Genomic DNA, 20,863 nt, shown 5'->3' with positions numbered 1-20,863 from the left:
ATTCAGTCTCCTTATTTCACTGTTTCTTGGCCTCCATTCATCTGCCTGAAGCAATTCCATTAACACAAAAATGCTATCTTCATTAATCTCACAACATTAATCTTTAGTAGCCACTCTTCTTAAAATTCCTTATTGAATTCCTGTTGAATTATAAACCCACACTCCTCTAGGGTTTAGGATTTTTGACGTCTTTAAACTTAATTAACGTCATTATATTAAGTGAAATCTGGAAAGTTCCCAAATAAGAGTCAGATATGGGTTTTCACTAAAGCCCACTCTCAGAATAGGGTGAATTCTAATACAAATTCTACTTAGGTGGGACAACGTATTCTATATATGAGTGCTATCCCCATGTCTGCCTTCATGGGAGCCATGAAATATGAGCGCCAGTAGCTGACAGCTTCCAGCCATGAGAGCTCTGGCAATCATGCATCATAGAAACTTGGCTAAGTTGACATCTGTACAATACGGGCCTGTATAGAACCTTGCAATTGCCAAGGCAGACAAAGAATGGCACCCAGATTAGCAATCCCTTGGTGAAAGCAAGGGTTAGTAGAAGTATGTGGTGAGTGGAACAGGATCTGCCTAAGAACATAAGAGCCCTGGTGGATCAGCCCAAAGGCCTGTCAAGTCCAGCATTCTGTTCCCACAGATGCCCATGCAACACCCACAAGCATGACATAAGCACAATAGCACCCTCCTGCTTGTGTTCTCTAGCAACTGGTATTCAAAGGCATATATCATGACTAGTAGCTGTTGATAGCCTTATCCTCCATGAATTTGTCACTACACAGAACCAGGCTAAAAGTAAGGAAGAAGACTGTGGGACCACCCAAAAAAGTAGTATAGGGGGGGTACGGTCTGGGAAAGGGGAAAACATTAAGTGGGAAAGTGACACAGGCCCATATCCTTACCCATTATCCTGAGATCACCTCAGCTAGGCGATGCAGGATTTAATCACAGTGGACCTTCCATGCTGGATTGATAAAGTAGAAAGTGAACATCATTGATAAACTACCAAGGAAACATCTTTCCTCCAATCTCATTTGCAACCTCCAATCTCATGTGCAGCCTCCATTCTCATCTGCATCCCTGAAACCTCGCTTAAAATGTTACCAGTCCAGTATAAGAGAAACATAAGCATATAAAAAGATCTGGGAGAGGTGTATACATGGGTTTTCCCAGCTTCAGTACCTCAGGCATTTTCAAAGGATGAGAAGCAGCTGGCAGGGTGGGGTTACAATCCATTGCAGCAGACTGCAAATACTAGAGGAAGGATAAGAGGACATTATTTTTCACACCAAAGCGATGAAACATTAAATGTGTTACTATGGTTTTCACCCATAACAGTTTTTAATAAAATGTTCAACTATTAGGACACAAAATATATGTGTGTGTGTGTGTATGTATGTATATATATATATATATATATATATATATATGTATATGTGTGTATATATATATATATATATATATAAAAAAAAAAAACAGTGGTTGCAAAAAAATCCAGGCTCCTTTAAAATGGTCTAGTAGGGTTAACAATCCCATTCATGGATCACTGCCTTGTTGTGGCGAAGGGGCTTGCGTAACCCAGTGAAGGCATAAGCTATGCCGTGCAGGGCCACCCAAGACGGATAGATCATGGTGGAGAGTTCTGACAAAATGTGGTCCACTGGAGAAGGAAATGGCAACCCACTCCAGTATTCTTGCTAAGAAAACCCCATGGAACGTATCACAAGGCTAAAAGAGATGACGCCGGAAGATGAGCCCCTCAGGTCGGGAGGTGTCCAATATACTACTGGGGAAGAGCAGAGGGTATTTCCAAGTAGCACCAGAAAGAGTGAAGTGGCTGGGCCAAAGCCGAAAGGACACTCAGCTGTGGATGTGTCTGGTGGTGAAAAGAAAATCCGATGCTGTAAAGAACAATATTGTTTAGGAACCTAGAATGTAAGATCAATGAATCAAGGTAAGCAGGAGATAGTTAAACATGAGATGGCAAGATTGAACATCGACAAGATTGGGAATCAGCAAAATAAAATGGACAAGCATGGGTGAATTTAATTCAGGGGACCATTATATCTACTACTGTGGGCAAGAATCCCTTAGAAGAAATGGAGCAGCACTCATAGTCAATAAAAGGGTGGGAAAAGCAGTACTGGGGTACAATCTCAAAAACGATAGAATGATCTCAGTATGAATCCAAGGCAAACCATTCAACATCACAGTAATTCAAGTCTATGCCCCAACCACTGAGGCCGAAGAAGCTGAGGTTGATCGGTTCTATGAAGACCTACAACACCTTCTAGAACTAACACCAAAAAAAGATGTCCTTTTCATCATAGGGGACTGGAATGCTAAAGTAGAAAGTCAAGAAATCACCGGGATAACAGGCAAGCATGGCCTTGGTGTACAAAATGAAGCAGGACAAAGGCTAATAGAGTTTTGCCAAGAGAACACGCTGATCATAGAAAACACTCGTTTCCAACAGCACAAGAGACGACTCTACACATGGACATCACCAGATGGTCAATATCGAAATCAGATTGATTATGTCCTTTGCAGCCAAAGATGGAGAAGCTCTATACAGTCAGTCAAAACAAGACCTGGAGCTGACTGTGGCTCAGAACATGAGCTGCTTCTTGCAAAATTTCAGCTGAAATTGAAGAACGTAGGGAAAACCACTAAACCGTTCAGGTATGACCTCAATCATATCCCTTATGAATATACAGTGGAGGTGAGGAATAGATTTAAGGGATAAGACCTGATAGAGTGCCTGAGGAACTATGGATGGAGGTCTGTAACATTGTTCAGGAGGCAGCAACTACATCCATCCCCAAGAAAAAGAAATGCAACAAAGCAAAGTGGCTGTCTGATGAGGCTTTACAAGTAGCTGAGGAAAGAAGGGAAGCGAAAAGCAAGGGAGAAGGGGGAAGATATAGCCAACTGAATGCAGAGTTCCAGAGAATAGCAAGGAGAGACAAGAAGGCCTTCTGAAATGAACAATGCAAAGAAATCGAGGAAAACAATACAATGGAAAAGACTAGAGATCTTTTCAAGAAAATCGGAGATATCAAGGGAACTTTTTGTGCAAAGATGGGCATGATACAGGACAAAGAAGGCAGGGTCCTAACAGAAGCAGGTGAGATTAAGAAGAGATTAAGAAAGAATACACAGAAGAACTATACAGGAAAGATCTTAATGTCCCTGATAGCCATGATAGTGTGGTCACTGAACTTGAGCCGGACATCCTAGAAAGTGAAGTCAAGTGGGCCTTAGGAAGCATTAGTAACAACAAAGCTAGCGGAGATGACAGTATTCCAGCTGAGCTATTTAAGATCCTAAAAGATGATGCTGTTAAAGTGCTGCATTCAATATGCCAACAAATTTGGAACACTCAACAGTGGCCACAAGACTGGAAAAGGTCAGTTTACATTCCAATTCCAAAGAAGGGCAATGCCAAAGAGTGTTCAAACTACCGCACAATTGTGCTCATTTCACATGCCAGCAAGGTGATGCTCAAAATCCTACAAGCTAGGCTTCAGCAGTATGTGAACCGAGAACTACCAGAAGTACAAGCTGGGTTTCGAAGAGGCAGAGGAACTAGAGATCAAATCGCCAACATTTGCTGGATCATGGGGAAAGCAAGAGAATTCCAGAAAAACGTCTATTTCTCCTTCATTGACTACGCTAAAGCCTTTGATTGTGTGGATCACAACAAACTGTGGCAAATTCTTAAAGAGATGGGAGTACCAGACCACCTTACCTGTCTCCTGAGAAACCTGTACGAGGGTCAAGAAGCAACAGTAAGAACCAGACATGGAACAACCGATTGGTTCAAAATTGGGAAAAAGTACGACAAGGCTGCATATTGTTGCCCTGCTTATTTAACTTATATGCAGAGTACATCATGAGAAACACCGGGTTGGATGAATCACAGGTCAGAATTAAGATTGCCGGGAGAATTATCAACAACCTCAGGTACGCAGACGATACCACCCTAATGGCAGAAAGCAAAGAGGATCTCAAGAGCCTCTTGTTGAGGGTGAAAGTGGAGAGTGCAAAAGCTGGTTTGAAACTCAACATTAACAAAACTAAGATCATGGCATTTTGCCCCATCACTTCCTGGCATATAGAAGGGGAAGAAATGGAAGCAGTGACAGATTTTATTTTCTTGGGCTCCAAGATCTCCGCAGATGGTGACTGTAGCCATGAAATTAAAAGACGCTTGCTCCTTGGGAGGAAAGCTATGGCAAACCTAGACAGCATAGTAAGAAGCAGAGACATCTCCTTGCTGACAAAGGTCCGTATAATCAAAGCTATGGTTTTCCCAGTAGTAATGTATGGCTGTGAGAGCTGGACTATAAGGAAGGCTGAGCGCCGAAGAATGGATGCTTTTGAAATGTGGTGCTGGAGAAGACTGTTACGAGTCCCCTGGACTGCAAGGTCAAACCAGTCAATCCTAAAGGAAATCAACCCTGACTGCTCATTGGAAGGACAGATACTGAAGCTGAAGCTCAAATATTTTGGCCACCTAATGCGAAGAGAAAAGTCACTGGGAAAGACCCTGATGCTGGGAAAGATTGAAGGCAACAGGAGAAGGGGACGGCAGAGGATGAGATGGCTAGATAGCATCACCGATGCAATGAATATGAACTTGAGCACACTCCGGGAGAGAGCGGAGGACAGGAAGGCCTGGCGTGCTACGGTCCATGGGGTCACGAAGAGTCGGACACGACTTAACGACTGAACAACAACAACGGTTAACAAAAACAGGAAAACCTTCATAAAATTCATCTTTGATTGGAAAATGGTATCCAGAGCCCACAAATGACTAAAATGAGACAGGGAACCAATATTAAGTTCAAGAGGGCAGAGGGGCTGTGTTCACAATAAATCTACTACTGGATTCTCTTTGGAAAACGTATTTGTGCTGGAGAAAAGGGAATAACTGGATCAATGTACCCTTTTCGACCTGTATTAATTATAAACAAAAAAACTTTGGGAATAATCCAGCCAAAGCTAAACACTTTTAAATTCCTTTTATTTCAATGGGAGAGAGATTTAAGCAATTGCTTAAAACTCCCCTTGAACCATGGGAGTTAAAAATGTTTTAACTTCAGCTGAATTATGTCCTTTGTGTTTTTGTCTATGCTAATGAAGAGGAAGAAAAAGCAGTGGGGGTGAGGGCAAAGTCATTCACCAAATTGTATTGGGAATTTGACTATTTTATAAAATTCCTATTTTTTTCAGATGCATTTTGAGGCTTTGTCCCCCCCCCCTTTTTTTGCTTATTTTTGGCACTGCCCCCTTTCCGCCTATGTTAGGATGTGCACATATAATGAACTGATGGCTGAACTTTCATTCATGAATATTTGCGTGCATTGGGAATGTTAATGGACTAGTCCAAAATTACACACTCTGGATCAGGGAACAGAATGAGGAAGCTGCTCTCTTTGCAACTGCCAAGCTACTTAATACTGCCCATTCTCAGTAATGGAGAACCATGGCCTAAAAGACTCTCTGACCTATGGAGACACTTGTCTAGCAGCCTGGCCTTCACCTGACCAATGTTTTGCCTTGCAGGGCAATCCTATACAGACCTACTCAGAATAAGATCCATTACAGGACTGCAGCCTGAGTAACAAATCAGAAGGCTTTTTTGTGCTAAGTCTAAAGACAGTAATACATAAAAATGCATTAACCCCTGATGGGTTCTAATAAAACCTGGATTGCTGGATAATCTGGTTTGGGTCAATTTCTGCCTAGTGTGTCAAACTGGATGAAGTTAAACTGCTGATAGTCAAAGCAGGCCCTCTGTGAAGCTTTATACAGCTCCAGCTACTATTTTCCAATGTTCACATGCTGCAACTACAGATTAGGAGAAATAGAGTGGCCATGTGTCCTACTTTACAAAGAACAGTCCTCTATTTGAAGGTGTTCCCTGTTGGAAGGGCTGACCAGTCCAAGTCAGGTTGAAAGATAAAAGAACAATAAAGGAGGAAGCGCACTGAGCAGGCGCACAGGTCATCTGGTCACTATAAATCTAAATTATAGAATTTATTTGTTACATTTATATCCTACCTTTTCCTTTAAGGAGCCCAAGGGGGAATACACGATCCTCCTCCATTTTATCCTCACAACAACCCCATGAGATAGGTTAGGTTGAGTGTCAGTGACTGGCCCAAAGTCACCCAGTGAGCTTCATGGCTGAGTGGGGACTTGAAACTGGGTCTCCCCAATCCCAGTCCAACACTCTAACCACTATACCACATTGGCTCTATTTCTAAATTTACATCTCTATACATATAAATTAGCACATGAGCATTTTATGCAAGCCTATGTTACTGTCATGTTCCCTTGCCCCCACCACCCTCATGCACACACACAAGAAGAGAGGCTTCAGTCTCACATCTTTAATTTACTATCAACAGGTTCATTACAGATGCAAATCCCCGAAGACTCTCAGGCTACAAAGGAATAACAGCAGCGAATCCAAATGGGAGCTACCATGTTGGTAGCAGTTTGAACAGGGACTTGCTAGCTAGAATAACTTAGGGAGGGAAACCCCTCCCATCCAGTGATGGTCCCCTCTGTCGACCCTCATGCATCGCCAACCGAGTGGACCATCTGAGCTCCACCTCTAACTTTTCCCGCTTTGCTCTGCACTGCAGTCTAGCATCCCTCAGGTCACACCCCATGCTCTCCTCCTCCTGGATTCTCACGGGGGGGGGGGGCTTCAGGCCCAGCCATCTGGGTGCTAGCATCCTGAAAAGCATGCCTATCCATAACTGAACTGGCTGGGGAAGATGCCTCCCCCGGTTCTTGCTGTTCCCCTTCTGAATCTGAACTGCTAACTACCTCCACACACTCAGAATCAATCCTGAGAGTTATCTTATTTGGTGCTGTGTAAGCAGCCAAATTAAGAAGTACTGATGAATGGAGGAATGAATAAGTTATGTTTTAATGATGACACCTGAGGAATACCAAATGCATATGTTTAAAAACTCAATTAAACATTTTATTTTAGTTGATTTTAACTTCTATTACCTAACTGGAAATATCTGTTATGAAGTTTCATGCTTTATCATCCACGCTTGTTATGCTTGACCATCACTGAAACATACTTTGTTGCTATGTCACCACTTGAAAACACACACACACACACACACACACACACACAATCTCGAGAGGTTCAATTAAGAAAGATTTTAATCCTCAATCAGCAGGGAGTTAGAGGAAATAACCATTCACAACCAGCTATGTTCAGTATTTGTTGCAATCAAAATGAAAAACTCTAGTTCAGCTCCCCACAGATGGCACTCAACTTTATGGTCTTTTTCTTTGCAGAAATCACAATTTAGAACGAAAGCGGAAGGTACCAAGGTCAGAAGTGTTCCTGAAGCTTTCAGGCGTATGCTATGTAACATTTACAGTGCCTTCTTTATATGGAGCAAGCCAAGGGTGCATTACTTGCTCAATTTACTTGAATTATAAACAGTCTTTTAGCTTCTTAGGCCCCAGCATCAAATTTATAGGTGCCCAGATTACGGACCATCTAGGATTTTTCCAACACAGATGAACGTTTGACCACTAGCCTAATAATGCTGGTAGTCAAGTTTGCAGAAGTTTCTACCTTAAGCAAAAAACGAAACAAAAAAAAGTTGCAACTCTACCAAAAACAAAGAAGAGTTGAACAGCCAAATCTTGTCCGATACCCTCTTTGTCTGGAAGGTTCTTAACAGCAACTTCTCACGTCCAATAAACCCAGTATGAGGATGCTCCGGTTTTCTTAACCTCTTTTAATACACAGTCTGCCTATCACTAGCGCCCCTTCTGCACAGACTAAAAACAGCCTTCCCCCAATCTGGTGCCCTCCAGATGTGTTTGATACAACTCCCATCACTCCCAGCCAGCATGCCCAATGGGACTTGAGAGGTGATGAGGGTTGGAGAGCACCAAGACAGGGAAGGCTGTTCAACAATCTGTCAGGAGGCCCTAGCCGGCCTCTTTCAGTCTACTCCAGTAGCCAACTCCAGACTAGGGGTGCACGAAAGTCACTTACCTGGTCTCACAGCTTGCTTCGCGGTGGGGGGAGGCGCTTCGCTGCTCCCCCCGAAGTTCAGGCCGGGGGGGGGGAGGCTTCCCTCCTCGCCCGGCCGAAATTCAGGCCGGGGGGGAGGCTTTCCGCCTCGCCCGGCCGAAATTCAGGCCGGGGAGAAGCGCCCCGTCTCCCCGGCCGCGAACTTCAAAAGAAAAAAAGAAAAAAAACGCCCCTGTGATAGGCTATGTAACAATTAACGTAGCCTATCACGGCTAGATCTGCAAAGTCAGCCGTGATAGGCTACGTTAATCGTTACGTAGCCTATCACAGGGGCGTTTTTTTTTTTACTTTGCTTGTAATGGCGGTGGCGGCAGCCGGTCGAAAGACCTGCTGCCGCCCCCGCCCCTGACGAAGATCTGCCGAACCGCCACCGGGACCCGCCGCCGGGAGGGACATTCGTGAAAGGTAAGTCCCATCCCGGGGGGGGGGCAGGGAGGGCAGAGAAGTTCTCCCCAAACAACCTTCGGAGGACCGAATGCGTTGGTGCTTGGCCCCCCGAAGTTTCGGGGAGAAATTCTCCCCCATCCCTACTCCAGACACAGACAAAGGATTCTTTTCAAGGCTTTATTCCTTTTACAACTTAATAACTCTATCACCAGCAACTAAGCTATGAACAGCAGAGTAATCTATGCCCCAGGGTGGAAACAGTTGGTCCCCGTTTGAATGAGAATCACTTGCAGACCCTTAATTTATGGGCTAGGGAGAGTCCCTCCCCTTCTCCCTTGGGTCCTCTGGACGTGACCGTTGCTTGCGCGCCAAACAGGCGCTACGCCTCCTTTCCGCGCCCTCCATAGCTCGTCACTCTCTGTGTCTGCGTTGAGCATCCAGCCAGTCCTCCTCCCGTGCTCTCGCACTCCCAGGACTGCTATCTATGTCTGGAATGCCAGTAGGAGGAATCTCTGCCAGCTGCAGGGCCTGGGAGGGAAGAGCGCTCTCCTCTCCCACAGACGGCTGTTCCTCCTCAGAATCAGAACTGCTCTGAGGTTCTATGGGCTCAGTGTCCACCCTGACACAATCTCCCTTTGAACTGTTCTGGTTTTATTCCTGAAGTCATCCATCGTATTGTTAGGTGAATTATCAGAATGTGTTTAGACTCGGAACCCTTTGGGGCTAAAATATACACTTTACACACAAACCTGTGTAATGAAATCTTGATGGCCTACTTCCTTGCTGCAACTCAGTGCTACGAGCCATCTCCAGCAAAGAAGTAGCATATCACTTTTTCACCGCGACTTCCCGTCCACATTCAACTGCAATTTCTACCCTAGGGATTCCAGATGCATTTCCCTCATAACCAGGTAGACAGGACTAGGGATGTACAGACTGCAAAATCCACTCTGCCTGTGTTTCATGGATTGTCAGGTGCCTCTTCTTCCATCATCCGCTCACAGACAGATGTGAATATTTTTTTTGTCATGCGGAAAAAATACACAAATAATTACGTAAGTATTTACATAATTCACCTTAGTACGTAACATTTAGCATATTGTCCCCCATTACAATCAATGTTTCCTCAGCAGAAATGTGTGTATTTTCCTACAAATATATATATGTAAATTTTGGGAAAGTAAAAAAATCATCTGAAAGTCCATGCAGCCTGAAGGGGATGCTCTGCAGAGGATTTTGCGGTCGGATTCTTAGAAATCCGAGCTCATTTTAGTCTGTCTCGAATTTCTCCAGCATCCCTAGACAGGACCCTTGGAGACTTGACTGCTAGACCCTTGCCCTTCCTGGCTTATAAGAGCAGCTAGGGAGGGAGCACTGGCTGAGTGGGTAAGGGTAGTAGTAAATTACTCTTTACAGCAAGGTGTGATTCTGTCTTCCCTCAAATAGGCAGTAGTAAGACCTATGTTTAACACCCCCCCCCCCCTGTACTGGATAATTTCCAGCCAGTCTCCAATATTCCATTCTTTGGAAAGATGCCAGAATATGTGGTAGCTTATCAGCTCCAGGGGTATCTGGATGAGGCAGATTGAATTTCAACCTGGTTTCAGGCCTGGCTATGGGACAGAGACACCTCTGGCCGCCTTGGTGGATGATCTGCAGCTTTCGATATCATTGAATATAGTATCCTTCTGAAGCATCTGTCTGAGATGGGACTGGGAGGCACTGTCAAACAGTGGCTCTGGTCCTTCTTGGAGCAGTGATTTCAGAAGGTGGTGCTGGGAGACCAACTTTAAGGTGGCTAAATCAGCCTCAAAAATCATAACAATTTAAACCAAATAAAAAAAGATGTGTCTTGATCACCTTCCTGAATGCAGAGAGTGGGGACAAGTCGTAACTCCACAGAGAGTGCATCCCAGAGTCTGGGAGTAACACAGGAGAAAGCACTTTTCTACATGCCAGGTGAGGAGGCCTCTGTAAGTGAGCATGTCTTCAAAAGGCCTCTCCTGTTGATCTTAATAACTGAGCTGGTTCATACCGAGATAGGCAGTCCCTCAGATAACCAGCCCCTAAGCCATTCAGGGCTTTAAAGGTTAAAACCAATACCTTAAATTGAGCTTGAAAAACAATTGGCAACCAGGGCAGATCTTTCGGTATTGGACTAATGAGATCCTGATACCGTGCACTGGTTAGCAGCCTAGCTGCTGCATTTTGAACCAATGGAAGCTTCCAGAAGCTCTTCAAGGATAGCCCCCATAGAGCGCATTGGAATAGTCTAACTGTGATGTAACCAAAGCAGGGATAACCGTTGTTAGTAGTAAAGAGTAGTAAAATAACCAGCAAGGAATTAGCTCCCCTTGCAAGACAACATCTAGAAGTCCTAAGACTAGAAATGTTAGGCTTTTCTGTAAAATAACTTCATTAGATCAAACTATTTCCAAATGTATCTAGACGGTAAAGCTCAGCTCTTAGTCAACAAGACTTAAAAGCTTCCTTTCATTTGCACAACTAGCCAACATTCTTCTTTTGTTTGCCTTACAATTTGATCCCATACACTATTAGCTCAATCCCAATTATGTCTTTTCTGTCCATTCTTCGGCTGATTCTCTCAGAACAGTGTAAATACGTAGCTGCTATTTGACAAGAGAACATCAGGCAAGGGGGGAAATTGGAATCTCTCTACTAACAATTGAAATAATGGCTTTTTGGCATAAGGGTTAGAATGGCCTTTCTGGTATGGGATAAGTAAACCATGTTTGAACTGAAAAATTTCCTAGGTCTACGTAACTTGCACTTTACGGGATTTTGTTGTACCGGCAGGGGATTGGACTTGATGACTTCTGATGTCCCGTCCAACTCTTAAGATTTTCAGAAAAAGAGAGCAGGTGGAGATTGTCCAGGATAAAAGCAGTATCACTAGGTTTTATCCTGTTTTAAACCATTCCATTTGCAGCACACATGCAAACTAATAAATAACCTGAACATACTGAAAGCAGCCATCAGACACTATACCCAATTTGTCAGTCACAGAGACAATCCCTATTGTGCAGCCATAATACATTCCTTTTTTAATGTTTCTTCCCCCACTTGCTATTAGGACCCTTTAGGGCTGTCAAGAGTAATAGAGAAAGGGACACCTATCCATTTATAAGCCGATCCTAGGGTCAGCAACATGGTGCCCACAGGCACTATTGCACTCCCAGACAACTCTGTAAGTGCCTGTGGGGGGCCCTTGTCTCCCCAAATGTTTAAAATTAAATGATGTAAAAAAAAAAAAAAACCTTGGGCACTCTAAAAACAAATCAGCCTCTAGCAGTCCCACCATCTTTCTTTCCTTCCCCTCTGCCAGAATGCCTCTGGGCCATACACTGGCCCAGACTGTTCTTTGGAGAAGGAGGGAAAGGGCAGCTGGAGGAAAAGGCCAGCTGTCCTTTGAGGCAGCTGGAGGCTTGATGCCTGCTGACTTCCAGTGGGCCAACCAGCCAGCTGCACAAGGAAATAAAAGGGACCCTACTGACACCTGGTAAGCTTGGGGGAGCAGCCTAGCGGATTCAGTGGGGAGCAGCGAATGAAAGTGTTTTGCCTGAGGGCTGTGTATGTGCACATGTGTGTTTTGTCTGTGTTTGGAGGGGGATTTGTTTTGCCTGGGATTTTCGGGGAGGGCTCTTCCGCCTGTGTGGTGATGGTTCGTTCTGGTGTGTGTGTGTGTGTGTGTGTGTTTCATCTGTACAGTGGTGCTCTTTTAGGAGGAGTGGGGGGATTAGTTTTGCCTGTGTGGTAAACTTTTTTGATGGGGGCTGAGGGTTTCTTTGAGCATCACCAGTTTTCCTCCTGTGAAATGGGTATTTTGTTGTGCTTGGTGAAGGCAATTATGTGGTAAACCTCTGCCTTGTACTCAGCTTCTTGGGGAAGTGACTTGCTTTTTATGACCAGGCAGGCCCCCCATGGCAGCCATTTAGTGGTGGTCCCATGATAATTTCTCGGATTTCCAAATGTGCCCATGGGTCCAAAAAGGTTAGAGACCTCTGAGCTAATCCAATTAGAACACTGATAGCTTTCCTTATCTCAAGGATGAACTACTTGCCTTGTTCCTCCTGACTAATGTAGACCAGAAGTTCCATGCTGTACCCAGGCAACCTATTCTGCACCAAGAAAAGCTGGATTCTGCAACATTTGTATATTTTTCATACTTTATCTTGTATTTTTTATTATGCTGCATAATTGTATGTAATTTTGTTCCTAACTTCTGGAAATCTTGTTTAGTCATCACTCTGAGTTCTGAGATTTCAGAACCCACACACATTCAAACACATCTTTTTGATTATAAGTGCTAGAATAACTTATATTTTTAAAACATATAAATCAAAGCTGAAAAATCCGAGGCAGTTGAATTCTGTGTGCAGCACCACATTTTGCAGTCCTGCGTTATCTCAACACACTGCACTTGGGTACAGCCTTTCATTGTGATTTAATGCTATGTAGTTGTTTGTTTATTATTTAAAACATTTCTGGGTCACCTTTCAGGGTGAAAACCCTCCCAAGGCAGCTTACAACGATAAAATCCATATAAACCAATACAGTAATAAGGCAGCAAACTTTCATAAAACACAAGCAGTAAAACATTACTAAAAGTCTACAACATAACTGCAGCTACAGAGCACAACAGTTCAATAAACCATAGTCAGGGAAAGGCCAGAATTAACAAGTAGGTTTTCAGGACTTCCTAAAAGCCTGCAGTGATGGGGCCTGATGGACCCCCGATGGTAACCCATTCCAGAGGTGTGGGACCAGTGCTGAAAAGACTGTCTGTCGTGTACTTGCCCACCTAACTAACCACAAAGGAGGGCAAGTGAGAAGGGCCTCTGTTGCTGATCTTACAGTGATCGTATAGTGCAGGAAGACTGATAAGGGTGAAGACAATCCTTCAGATAATTTAGTTCCAAACAGTTTAAGGCATTAAAGGTCAAAACCAGCACTTTAAATTGGGCTTGAAAACACACTGGTAACCAGTGCAGTTGGTGCAGTACAGGTGTTGTATGATCTGTCCACCTCTCCCCCAACAACATTTGGGTGGCTGCATTCTGCATCAGTTTACGCTTCTGGACCATCTTCAAAGGCAGCCCCATATACAGTGCATTACAGTAGTCCAACTTGGATGTCACTAGTGCATGGATAACTGAAGCAACCTCCATCCTCTCCAGATAGATAGGCTTGCAGCTGCGTGACCCTAAGACCAGTAGTAAACCTCCATCCAGAGTAGTTGGTTTCCCAACCCACAGGATCCCTCTCTTCTCTGGCTAAAGTCTGAGCTTGCTGACCCTCATTCACCCCCAAACAGACTCCAGACACTGGTTCAAGATCACCACAGCTTCTCTAGGATGCATAGATGGAAATGAGAGGTAGAGCGGAGTATCATCCATGCTGATGACACTTCAGACAAAAGCTCCTGATGACTTCCCCAGCAGTTTCATGTAGATGTTAAAAGGGGGGACAGAATGGAACCTTGCGGCACCCCACAGAAGTCTCCCACCACCACCTTCTGAGACCGCTCCTCCAGGAAAGACCAGAGCCACTTTAACACAGTACCTCCTAAGCCCAACCCAGATAAACAATCCAGAAGGATACCATTGGCAATAATATCAAAAGCCACTGAGAGGTGCGGAAGAACCAAGAGGCTTGCACTCCCCCCATCCATTCACCGGCATAAGTAATCAACCAGGGTGACCAAGGCTGTTTCCATCCCATAACGAGGTCTGAAACCTGATTGGAATGGATCTAAATAATCAGTATCATCCAACACTTCTTGGAGCTGCAAGGCCACCACACGCTCCAGCACCTGGCCCAAGCAAGGCAAAGTTGACGCTGGGTGGTAGCTATCTAAAACCACAGGATCTAAATTTAGTTTCTTCAACAAGGGCCTCACCACTGCTTCCTTCAAAGCTGCAGGAACCTTATCATCCCTCAAGGAGGCAATGACTACCTCATTTGCCCCATGTACCTGGAGCAGCAGTTATCAAACTGATAATTCAGAAAATGAAGGAGAGTTATTAGCTGATTGTGTCTGCTATTTTACTGATAGCTTGTATTATTTTTGTCTGTTTGTTAGCTGCTATGACAGCATTTGTGCTGAAGGATGCGGGATATAAACTTAATTAAGGTTCCCCCCCCCCGATGACTCCATGCCTCACCCCCCCCGCCCACCCCTGGAGGGCTCAAATCTTTGGGGGATGGATGGCGCACACACAAGTGCATAAGAAATGGTTGGAGCATCTTTACATAAAGGTATGAAGCTTACTCATTCGTTAACGTCACATAGTTGGGAGGCGCATATACCACCTTTACCCGAAAAGGAACTGAGGTCAGAGTTGCAATTTTCAAGCAAAATGTGTCCTTTTATTGAGCTGCTGGCACGTGAAGGAACACACAAAAAACACCCCCCTCCATATTCTAAGAACCCAGCTTTGCAACATCATTCAAGCCTGGAAGACTTCCAATTGAGTCTATGTATATGTTATTGGATGTGTATTTTATAAGCTCCCTTTTTGTTGGATATATTCTGCTCTGTACTCAGTCCACTGATGTTTCACACAAAAATAAACCCTCAACATTTCACAAAAACAGGCGTCGCCTGGCAACAATGAGTGCAAACTATTTTCAGCAATATTGTACTTCGACTGAAGACAAACTCCCTTCTTCGTAGTTTTTTTATGAATCCAGCTGTTTTAAAAAGGAAGAGAATTTCCCCCCTGTTCCTTTTATTAAAGCAGCAATTTAAGAACATGACAAAATCAGTATTTTCCTTTAATGAGCATTAACATACCACAGTATCATTTATTTATTTCATTTAATTTCATTTCTATACCGCCCAATAGCCGAAGCTCTCTGGGCGGTTCACAAAAATTAAAACCAAAGAGCACACAATAAAACAATATAAAATATATAAAACACTAAAACCACAGTATAACAGTACAACCAGAATAAAACCTAGCAGTAATGCAGGGATTTAAAATACAGATTTAATGAATTTTGCACAACTTAATGATTAAAAAAATGAAATATTAAATATTTATTTTCCCGTTTCTATTGCTCTTCACTATCTATCAAACTATATATTAGTTATATAAGCTTATCTAAGACCTTTGCTCCAGGAAGATCCTGTTTCAGGTGGGTACCCAGGGCAGGGCCTTTTCTGCTATAGCACCCAAGATGGAATAGCCTGTGTAGGAAGATCTGCCCAACCCCATCACGGCCCACATCTGTATGGACAGCGGCCCATTTTATTCCTATGAGCTTTTGCAGGTTATTGCTCTTAATTTTACCTGCTCCTTCCTTTGTAGCTGTTTTCAGTCTGTTTTATTGGACAATTATAATTTGCTATTTGTTTGTATTTTTGTTTTGTTTTCTTGCACTGCAAGACACTTTGAATGTTTTATATATGAAGGCAGGATATATACATTTTGCATACTATCCAATGTTAGTCCTATGTACAGTAGACCCATTAAAATGAATGGGACTTAAGTTAGTTGTGACTTATTCATTTCAGTGGGTCCACTCTACATAGGACTAACATTGGATACTCCCCATGGAAAATAAATATAGTCTCAATATACTCGTCCCTTCTCACCGAGGTGAGGTGGGAGGATGCTAGAGGGAGGGCCTTTTCAGTGGTGGTGCCCCAGTTATGGAATGCCCTTTCCAGAGAAAAGGTGCCGCCACCACTCACTTGGTGCCTCCACTGTGGTCTTTTTGGTGCCACACATCAAGACATTTTTCTTTTCTCAGGCTTTTAGATCCTTGCACTGCTACTGTCCTCTATTGTTGGTTATACTTTCATTTTATTCTGTGGCTGTTTTAATCTTGTTTAGATTGTACACTGTTTTATTGTATTTACATATTTTATGGTTTTTAACTTTATTTTGTGAATCACCCAAACAGCTTCAATTACTGGGCAGTACAGAAATGCAGTAAATAAGCAGATCATCATCATCATAAAGACTGGAACTGCACTTCTTAAAATGTCACATGGATATAACTTTTTAAGTGTTCTTCATAGCCTCTAAACAAAAAATAGGTTTTGGGGCAAAGGAAGAACCTAAAGGTTCTCAGGAGTCCATAGGTTAGGGTGAAGGGAAGATCTGTGAATACCTCTCATATCCCCAATCCCATTTACCTACCCCACCCTTGCCTCTCTTCCAGAAGAAAAATTCCTTAGGCTGAGAGCATGAGTGACTTGCAAGCAGTACCAGCTCCAGGTTTTTGAGGGCCCTTGGGCAAGAACCCCTCAATGGGACGCCTCCCTCAGTGAGTCTACTTTCTCACCACCATTGTCACCAGCTGCTATTGCTCATATTCTTTCTCATCATTGCTACCACTTACTTGCTTGCCAGGCAAAGCACCAGTGAGCAAGCAGGCAGTGGCATCTATTGCTTCTCCTTACCACCACCACCACTGTCTGGGCCAGAGCAAAAGGCAGGTGAGCAAGCAGGTTGCAATGGTGAAGAAAAGGAGCAACTCCAGGGCCGCTCTTGTTAATGGGCTGCTGCTTGGGCATGAGCCCTCAAGAAATGACCGACTGTGCTCACCCTTGGTGCCGGCTCTGTTTGTAAGGCACTGAGAATCGGGGATTGCTGGGGATATGGGAGATGCACAGTGTCATGTGCATATGAAGGCAGTAGTGAGGAGGAAAAACAAGTCTGCATTGAGCTTGATTGATTGATTGACTGACTGTAATCTTCTGTACATGGGTGCTGTACTACCGGTGCAAATGGATTCATGCCTTTGCTGCTTTGTTTTACTGTGTGTGTTTTTTAAATTAACTTCGAGATTGTCTAAATTCTGCAAACACGGGGATGAACAGGCTACACAGAATATTGTGGGGAAAGAGAAATATGGATAGAATACTGATTGAGCTGTATTGTATGTTTCAGTTTGTAGGTTGTTGTCAGCAATATCAGCAAGTTCCTACAAAGCTTAGCTCCGTAGGATACAATCCGGGATCGCAAACAAAAAAATCAAAAGCAGCTTATGCTTAACACAGATATACTTCCTACCAGGTCATTAAGTGTCCAACACATTGCAATCCAGAACCATCTACCCTTAGTGCAAGGGAAACCAATGGAGTACATAAGCTACAGCTAGCCAAGGAGCTGGCCATTTTCAGAAGTAACTGGGGTGAAGAGTTCCAATTAAATATTTTCAGTGTGTAGATTCTATCTTCAGCATTTTTTCCACGGCATGCTGAATGGTTCAGCAGCAGAGACGTGACATCTTCAAGTGCTACCAGCGATTTTGTGTCGTAAGTTTAAGTAAAGATTTATGAGACTATAAGGCTATGTCATGAGAAGAAATCTTTAGCAGAAGCAAGCAGGCAAATGTTCAACACTGCAGTGGCCAATTATTTTCCTATTCCAGGCCTGTTACTGAACTATGTAATTGTTGGCTTTTAAGATCATATAAAACGTAATTGGCCAAAGATGCATGCAAAATGGGGGGCTGTACACAAAAGTGATCGTAGGAAGTGCATCAGAGGACACCATTGACCATGTTTAGAGATGGAACATAGTTTAAAACGGGGCTGTTTTAAAACCCTTTTTTCTGTCAAGGGCCACAATCCCTCATCCGTAATTCTCAGGGGCTGCATGTCAGTGTCAGGCAGGGCAAACGACAGCGGTGAATACAGCCAGAGCTAAAGGTGGGTAGGTTGCCCCTTTTCCCTCTCTTTCTGCCACCCCTTTTTCTCTCCCTCTTCCTTCCCATGCAACGGGCTGCCAGGGGAGGGATAGATCACTCTTGCAAGAGGACTGAACTCATCACACACAGAGGGCTTTTGAAATTAGGCTGAGGGCCACATGACGTTAAGTCAAGGGCTACATTACACTTTAGGGCCACAATTACTCACGCCTGGTTTAAAAGGGCAAATTTGTTAATGTGGTATGCTTCCTATGGTAGTTAAGACTGTGGTAAAACTATGTTATTTGAAATTAAGCACCAAGAGTAATATCCTTTCTCTGTGCAGTGGGAACCAAACAGCACCTGCTAGCGAAGAATCTCCCTCTTTGGCCTAGCTAGCTGAATTAAAATAAGTTAGTGTTTTCTTTGTCATGAGAAAAAGCCATTAATTCCAATCTGTATTAGATTTATCTTGTGCACTGTTGCCATGCTATTATGATGTGTGTTTTAATATATGCATTTTATAAGCTTCCTTGAGGTGGAGCTGTAGTCCAGTGGTAGATCACACGCTTTGCATGAGGAAGGTCCCAGGACCCTATTACTACTTATCACCACTGTACAGCTGGAAGTTTCAATTTGATTTTATCGTATTCTGATTTCTCAGGATTTTCAGTAAATTCTTTAAAATTGATTCCTTGTATGTACATGCATGTGGAAACACCAGTTCTGACCTAAGATGGAAAAGCGGCAGGTGCCTCTTTTCTAGATCTTATATTTTTCTGTTCAATAAGAACAAGAGACTTGCAGTCGTAAGGGACCACCAATTTACTACTAAAAGCAAACTATTGTTCTACTATGGAAAGAAAAAATGCAGCAAAAGTTATGAGCAGTTTAATGACAAAGCAATGAATTTATGCTGGTCTAAAACTTATTTATGACATTTCTATATCTCCCCATCAACGAAGCTCTCTGAGCAGTACAACATAATCATATAAGTAATATAAATACATCAGCTTTGCTATCTGAATTTTGATAAGAGAGAAGAAGAGATCCAGCGCAACATTACAGCCTAACCCTAAGATGTCTTCGAGTAAAATGTGCCCCAAGAACCTGGCACAGTGTAGAAGGCCCAAGTCTGCAGGGTGGGAAAGGTATTCTTCTACGACAGCCTTCCTCAACCCTGTGCCCTCCAGAAGTATTTGACTGCAGCTTCCATCTTTCCCAACCAGCATGGCCATAGCAATCCAACAGATCTGGAGGACACCTGGTTGCGTAAGGCGGTTCTATGACAATGCACTATTCATGAACATCATAAATCTAGTCCCTGGGAGTCACCAGTGAGAAAAGGAACCTAAGGGTGCAATCCTATCAGGATGGCCGTAAGCCTCCAAATTCAGAGGGTTAGAGCCATCCAATGCAGAGCGGTGATCTTCACCTCCATGCTCCTCCTGCTCTGCATTTTGGCTAGAGGGGCTTTTTTGCCCATCTAGCTGAAGCATCAGAAAGGGTGAGGGAAGAAGGTTTGGGAGGCCCGAGGATTCCTTGTAACCAGCCTCCCCAGTCCCCTCTCCCAGAAACACTCCCTCCACCTTCCTCCAAGGTCGCTTTTGCAACGTCAGGGAGGCAGCCGGCATGGTTCTCTCTGCAAGGGGGAGGGGCAGAGAGCTCTGACTTCTGGGTCCAAGGTTGGAGCACCGAGTCTGACCTCAGATCCAGGAATCCAAACTATTCTATGCTCCCCCCTCCCCCGACACTGTCTAGAGGTCATAGGATTGCTCTCCCCATCAAGTCTTCTGGTTATTCTCTTGAAAGGAAGACAGACCACAATTTCAAGAGGAATCTGAGATTTTTATTACCTGTAGCACTGAGAGAGTGAGTAGGGGGATGAGGGGAGAAGCAGGTGCTCCCCGTGCAGATCCATTTTACACACATAAATCCCACTTTAGAAAGCAGAGATAAAAGGGGGCTTACGTATCATTACAGGATATATAGCTTCTTGAATTTACCAAAACAGAATATTGCCACAGTGTAATAAAACAGAGCCAGTTGAAGTCAAACAGATCTTTTTGAAAAGATCTTCCATTCTAAAAGCCATTTAAGAATCAATGAATGTACCTGTTTGTGACTATATTTCATTCTACTTGAAGGACAGGTTTTCATAGCTAATACACATGATGAGTACTTCTCTATGTATCAATGAAATGCTTATTTGTGTTTATTATGAGCAGTCCAAATAATTTCTTCCAAATGTGTTTTTCCACCTTAGTTTCACACACTCAGTGATTTTTAATTAAGCCCTACAGATAATTTCCCAACGGTGATACTCCAATTTAACCAATGTAACCAATGGTGATCAGGACCCTAAATTTTTGCAGCTCTGATTCCATGCATTAATGTCATGAATATCATTTGTATCATATCATGAAGGGAACAACTAATAAAAACATTCAGTGGCCTACATCTATCCAGAACTATCAGAAGGGTAGGAATGGAATCCTGATAAGTTATGCTAGCCTAGAAACTGAAATTGCCTTCTAGACGTTACTGGCTTCCAGCATCCTGCAATGCTTGTCACCTTTCAGTCCTGCAGTTCCTTCCAAACCAACATACGTTTTTTCCTATATTAAATGTTTATTAGTTTTTCTTTTCATATTTCAAATGTGGTTTTAAGTGATGTTGCAGACATCCATGCTGTCAGGACAACCAATG

The 20,863-nt window shown here is 43.4% G+C and overlaps 1 protein-coding gene across 2 annotated transcripts in view; it reads right to left on the bottom strand.

The window, feature by feature from the left end:
- ITPK1 (inositol-tetrakisphosphate 1-kinase) overlaps window positions 1-20,863 on the bottom strand; it is a 183,598-nt gene that overhangs the window by 114,005 nt on the left and 48,730 nt on the right. The window contains exon 1 of one of the 2 annotated variants that reach the window (XM_084840345.1): window positions 9,238-9,395. The exons of the other annotated variant lie outside the window; for it this stretch is intronic. Within the exon in view, the coding sequence (XP_084696471.1) occupies window positions 9,238-9,315 (78 nt within the window). The 5' untranslated portion in view covers window positions 9,316-9,395. Of the gene's footprint in view, window positions 1-9,237; window positions 9,396-20,863 lie in introns of those variants that run through there. 2 annotated transcript variants of the gene reach the window in all.

This window comes from Heloderma suspectum, chromosome 1 (genome assembly GCF_057233095.1).
Source record: "Heloderma suspectum isolate Gila_16-S chromosome 1, 16-S_ref, whole genome shotgun sequence".
Classification (NCBI taxonomy): domain Eukaryota; kingdom Metazoa; phylum Chordata; class Lepidosauria; order Squamata; family Helodermatidae; genus Heloderma; species Heloderma suspectum.
This window is presented reverse-complemented; position numbering and strand designations above follow the sequence as displayed.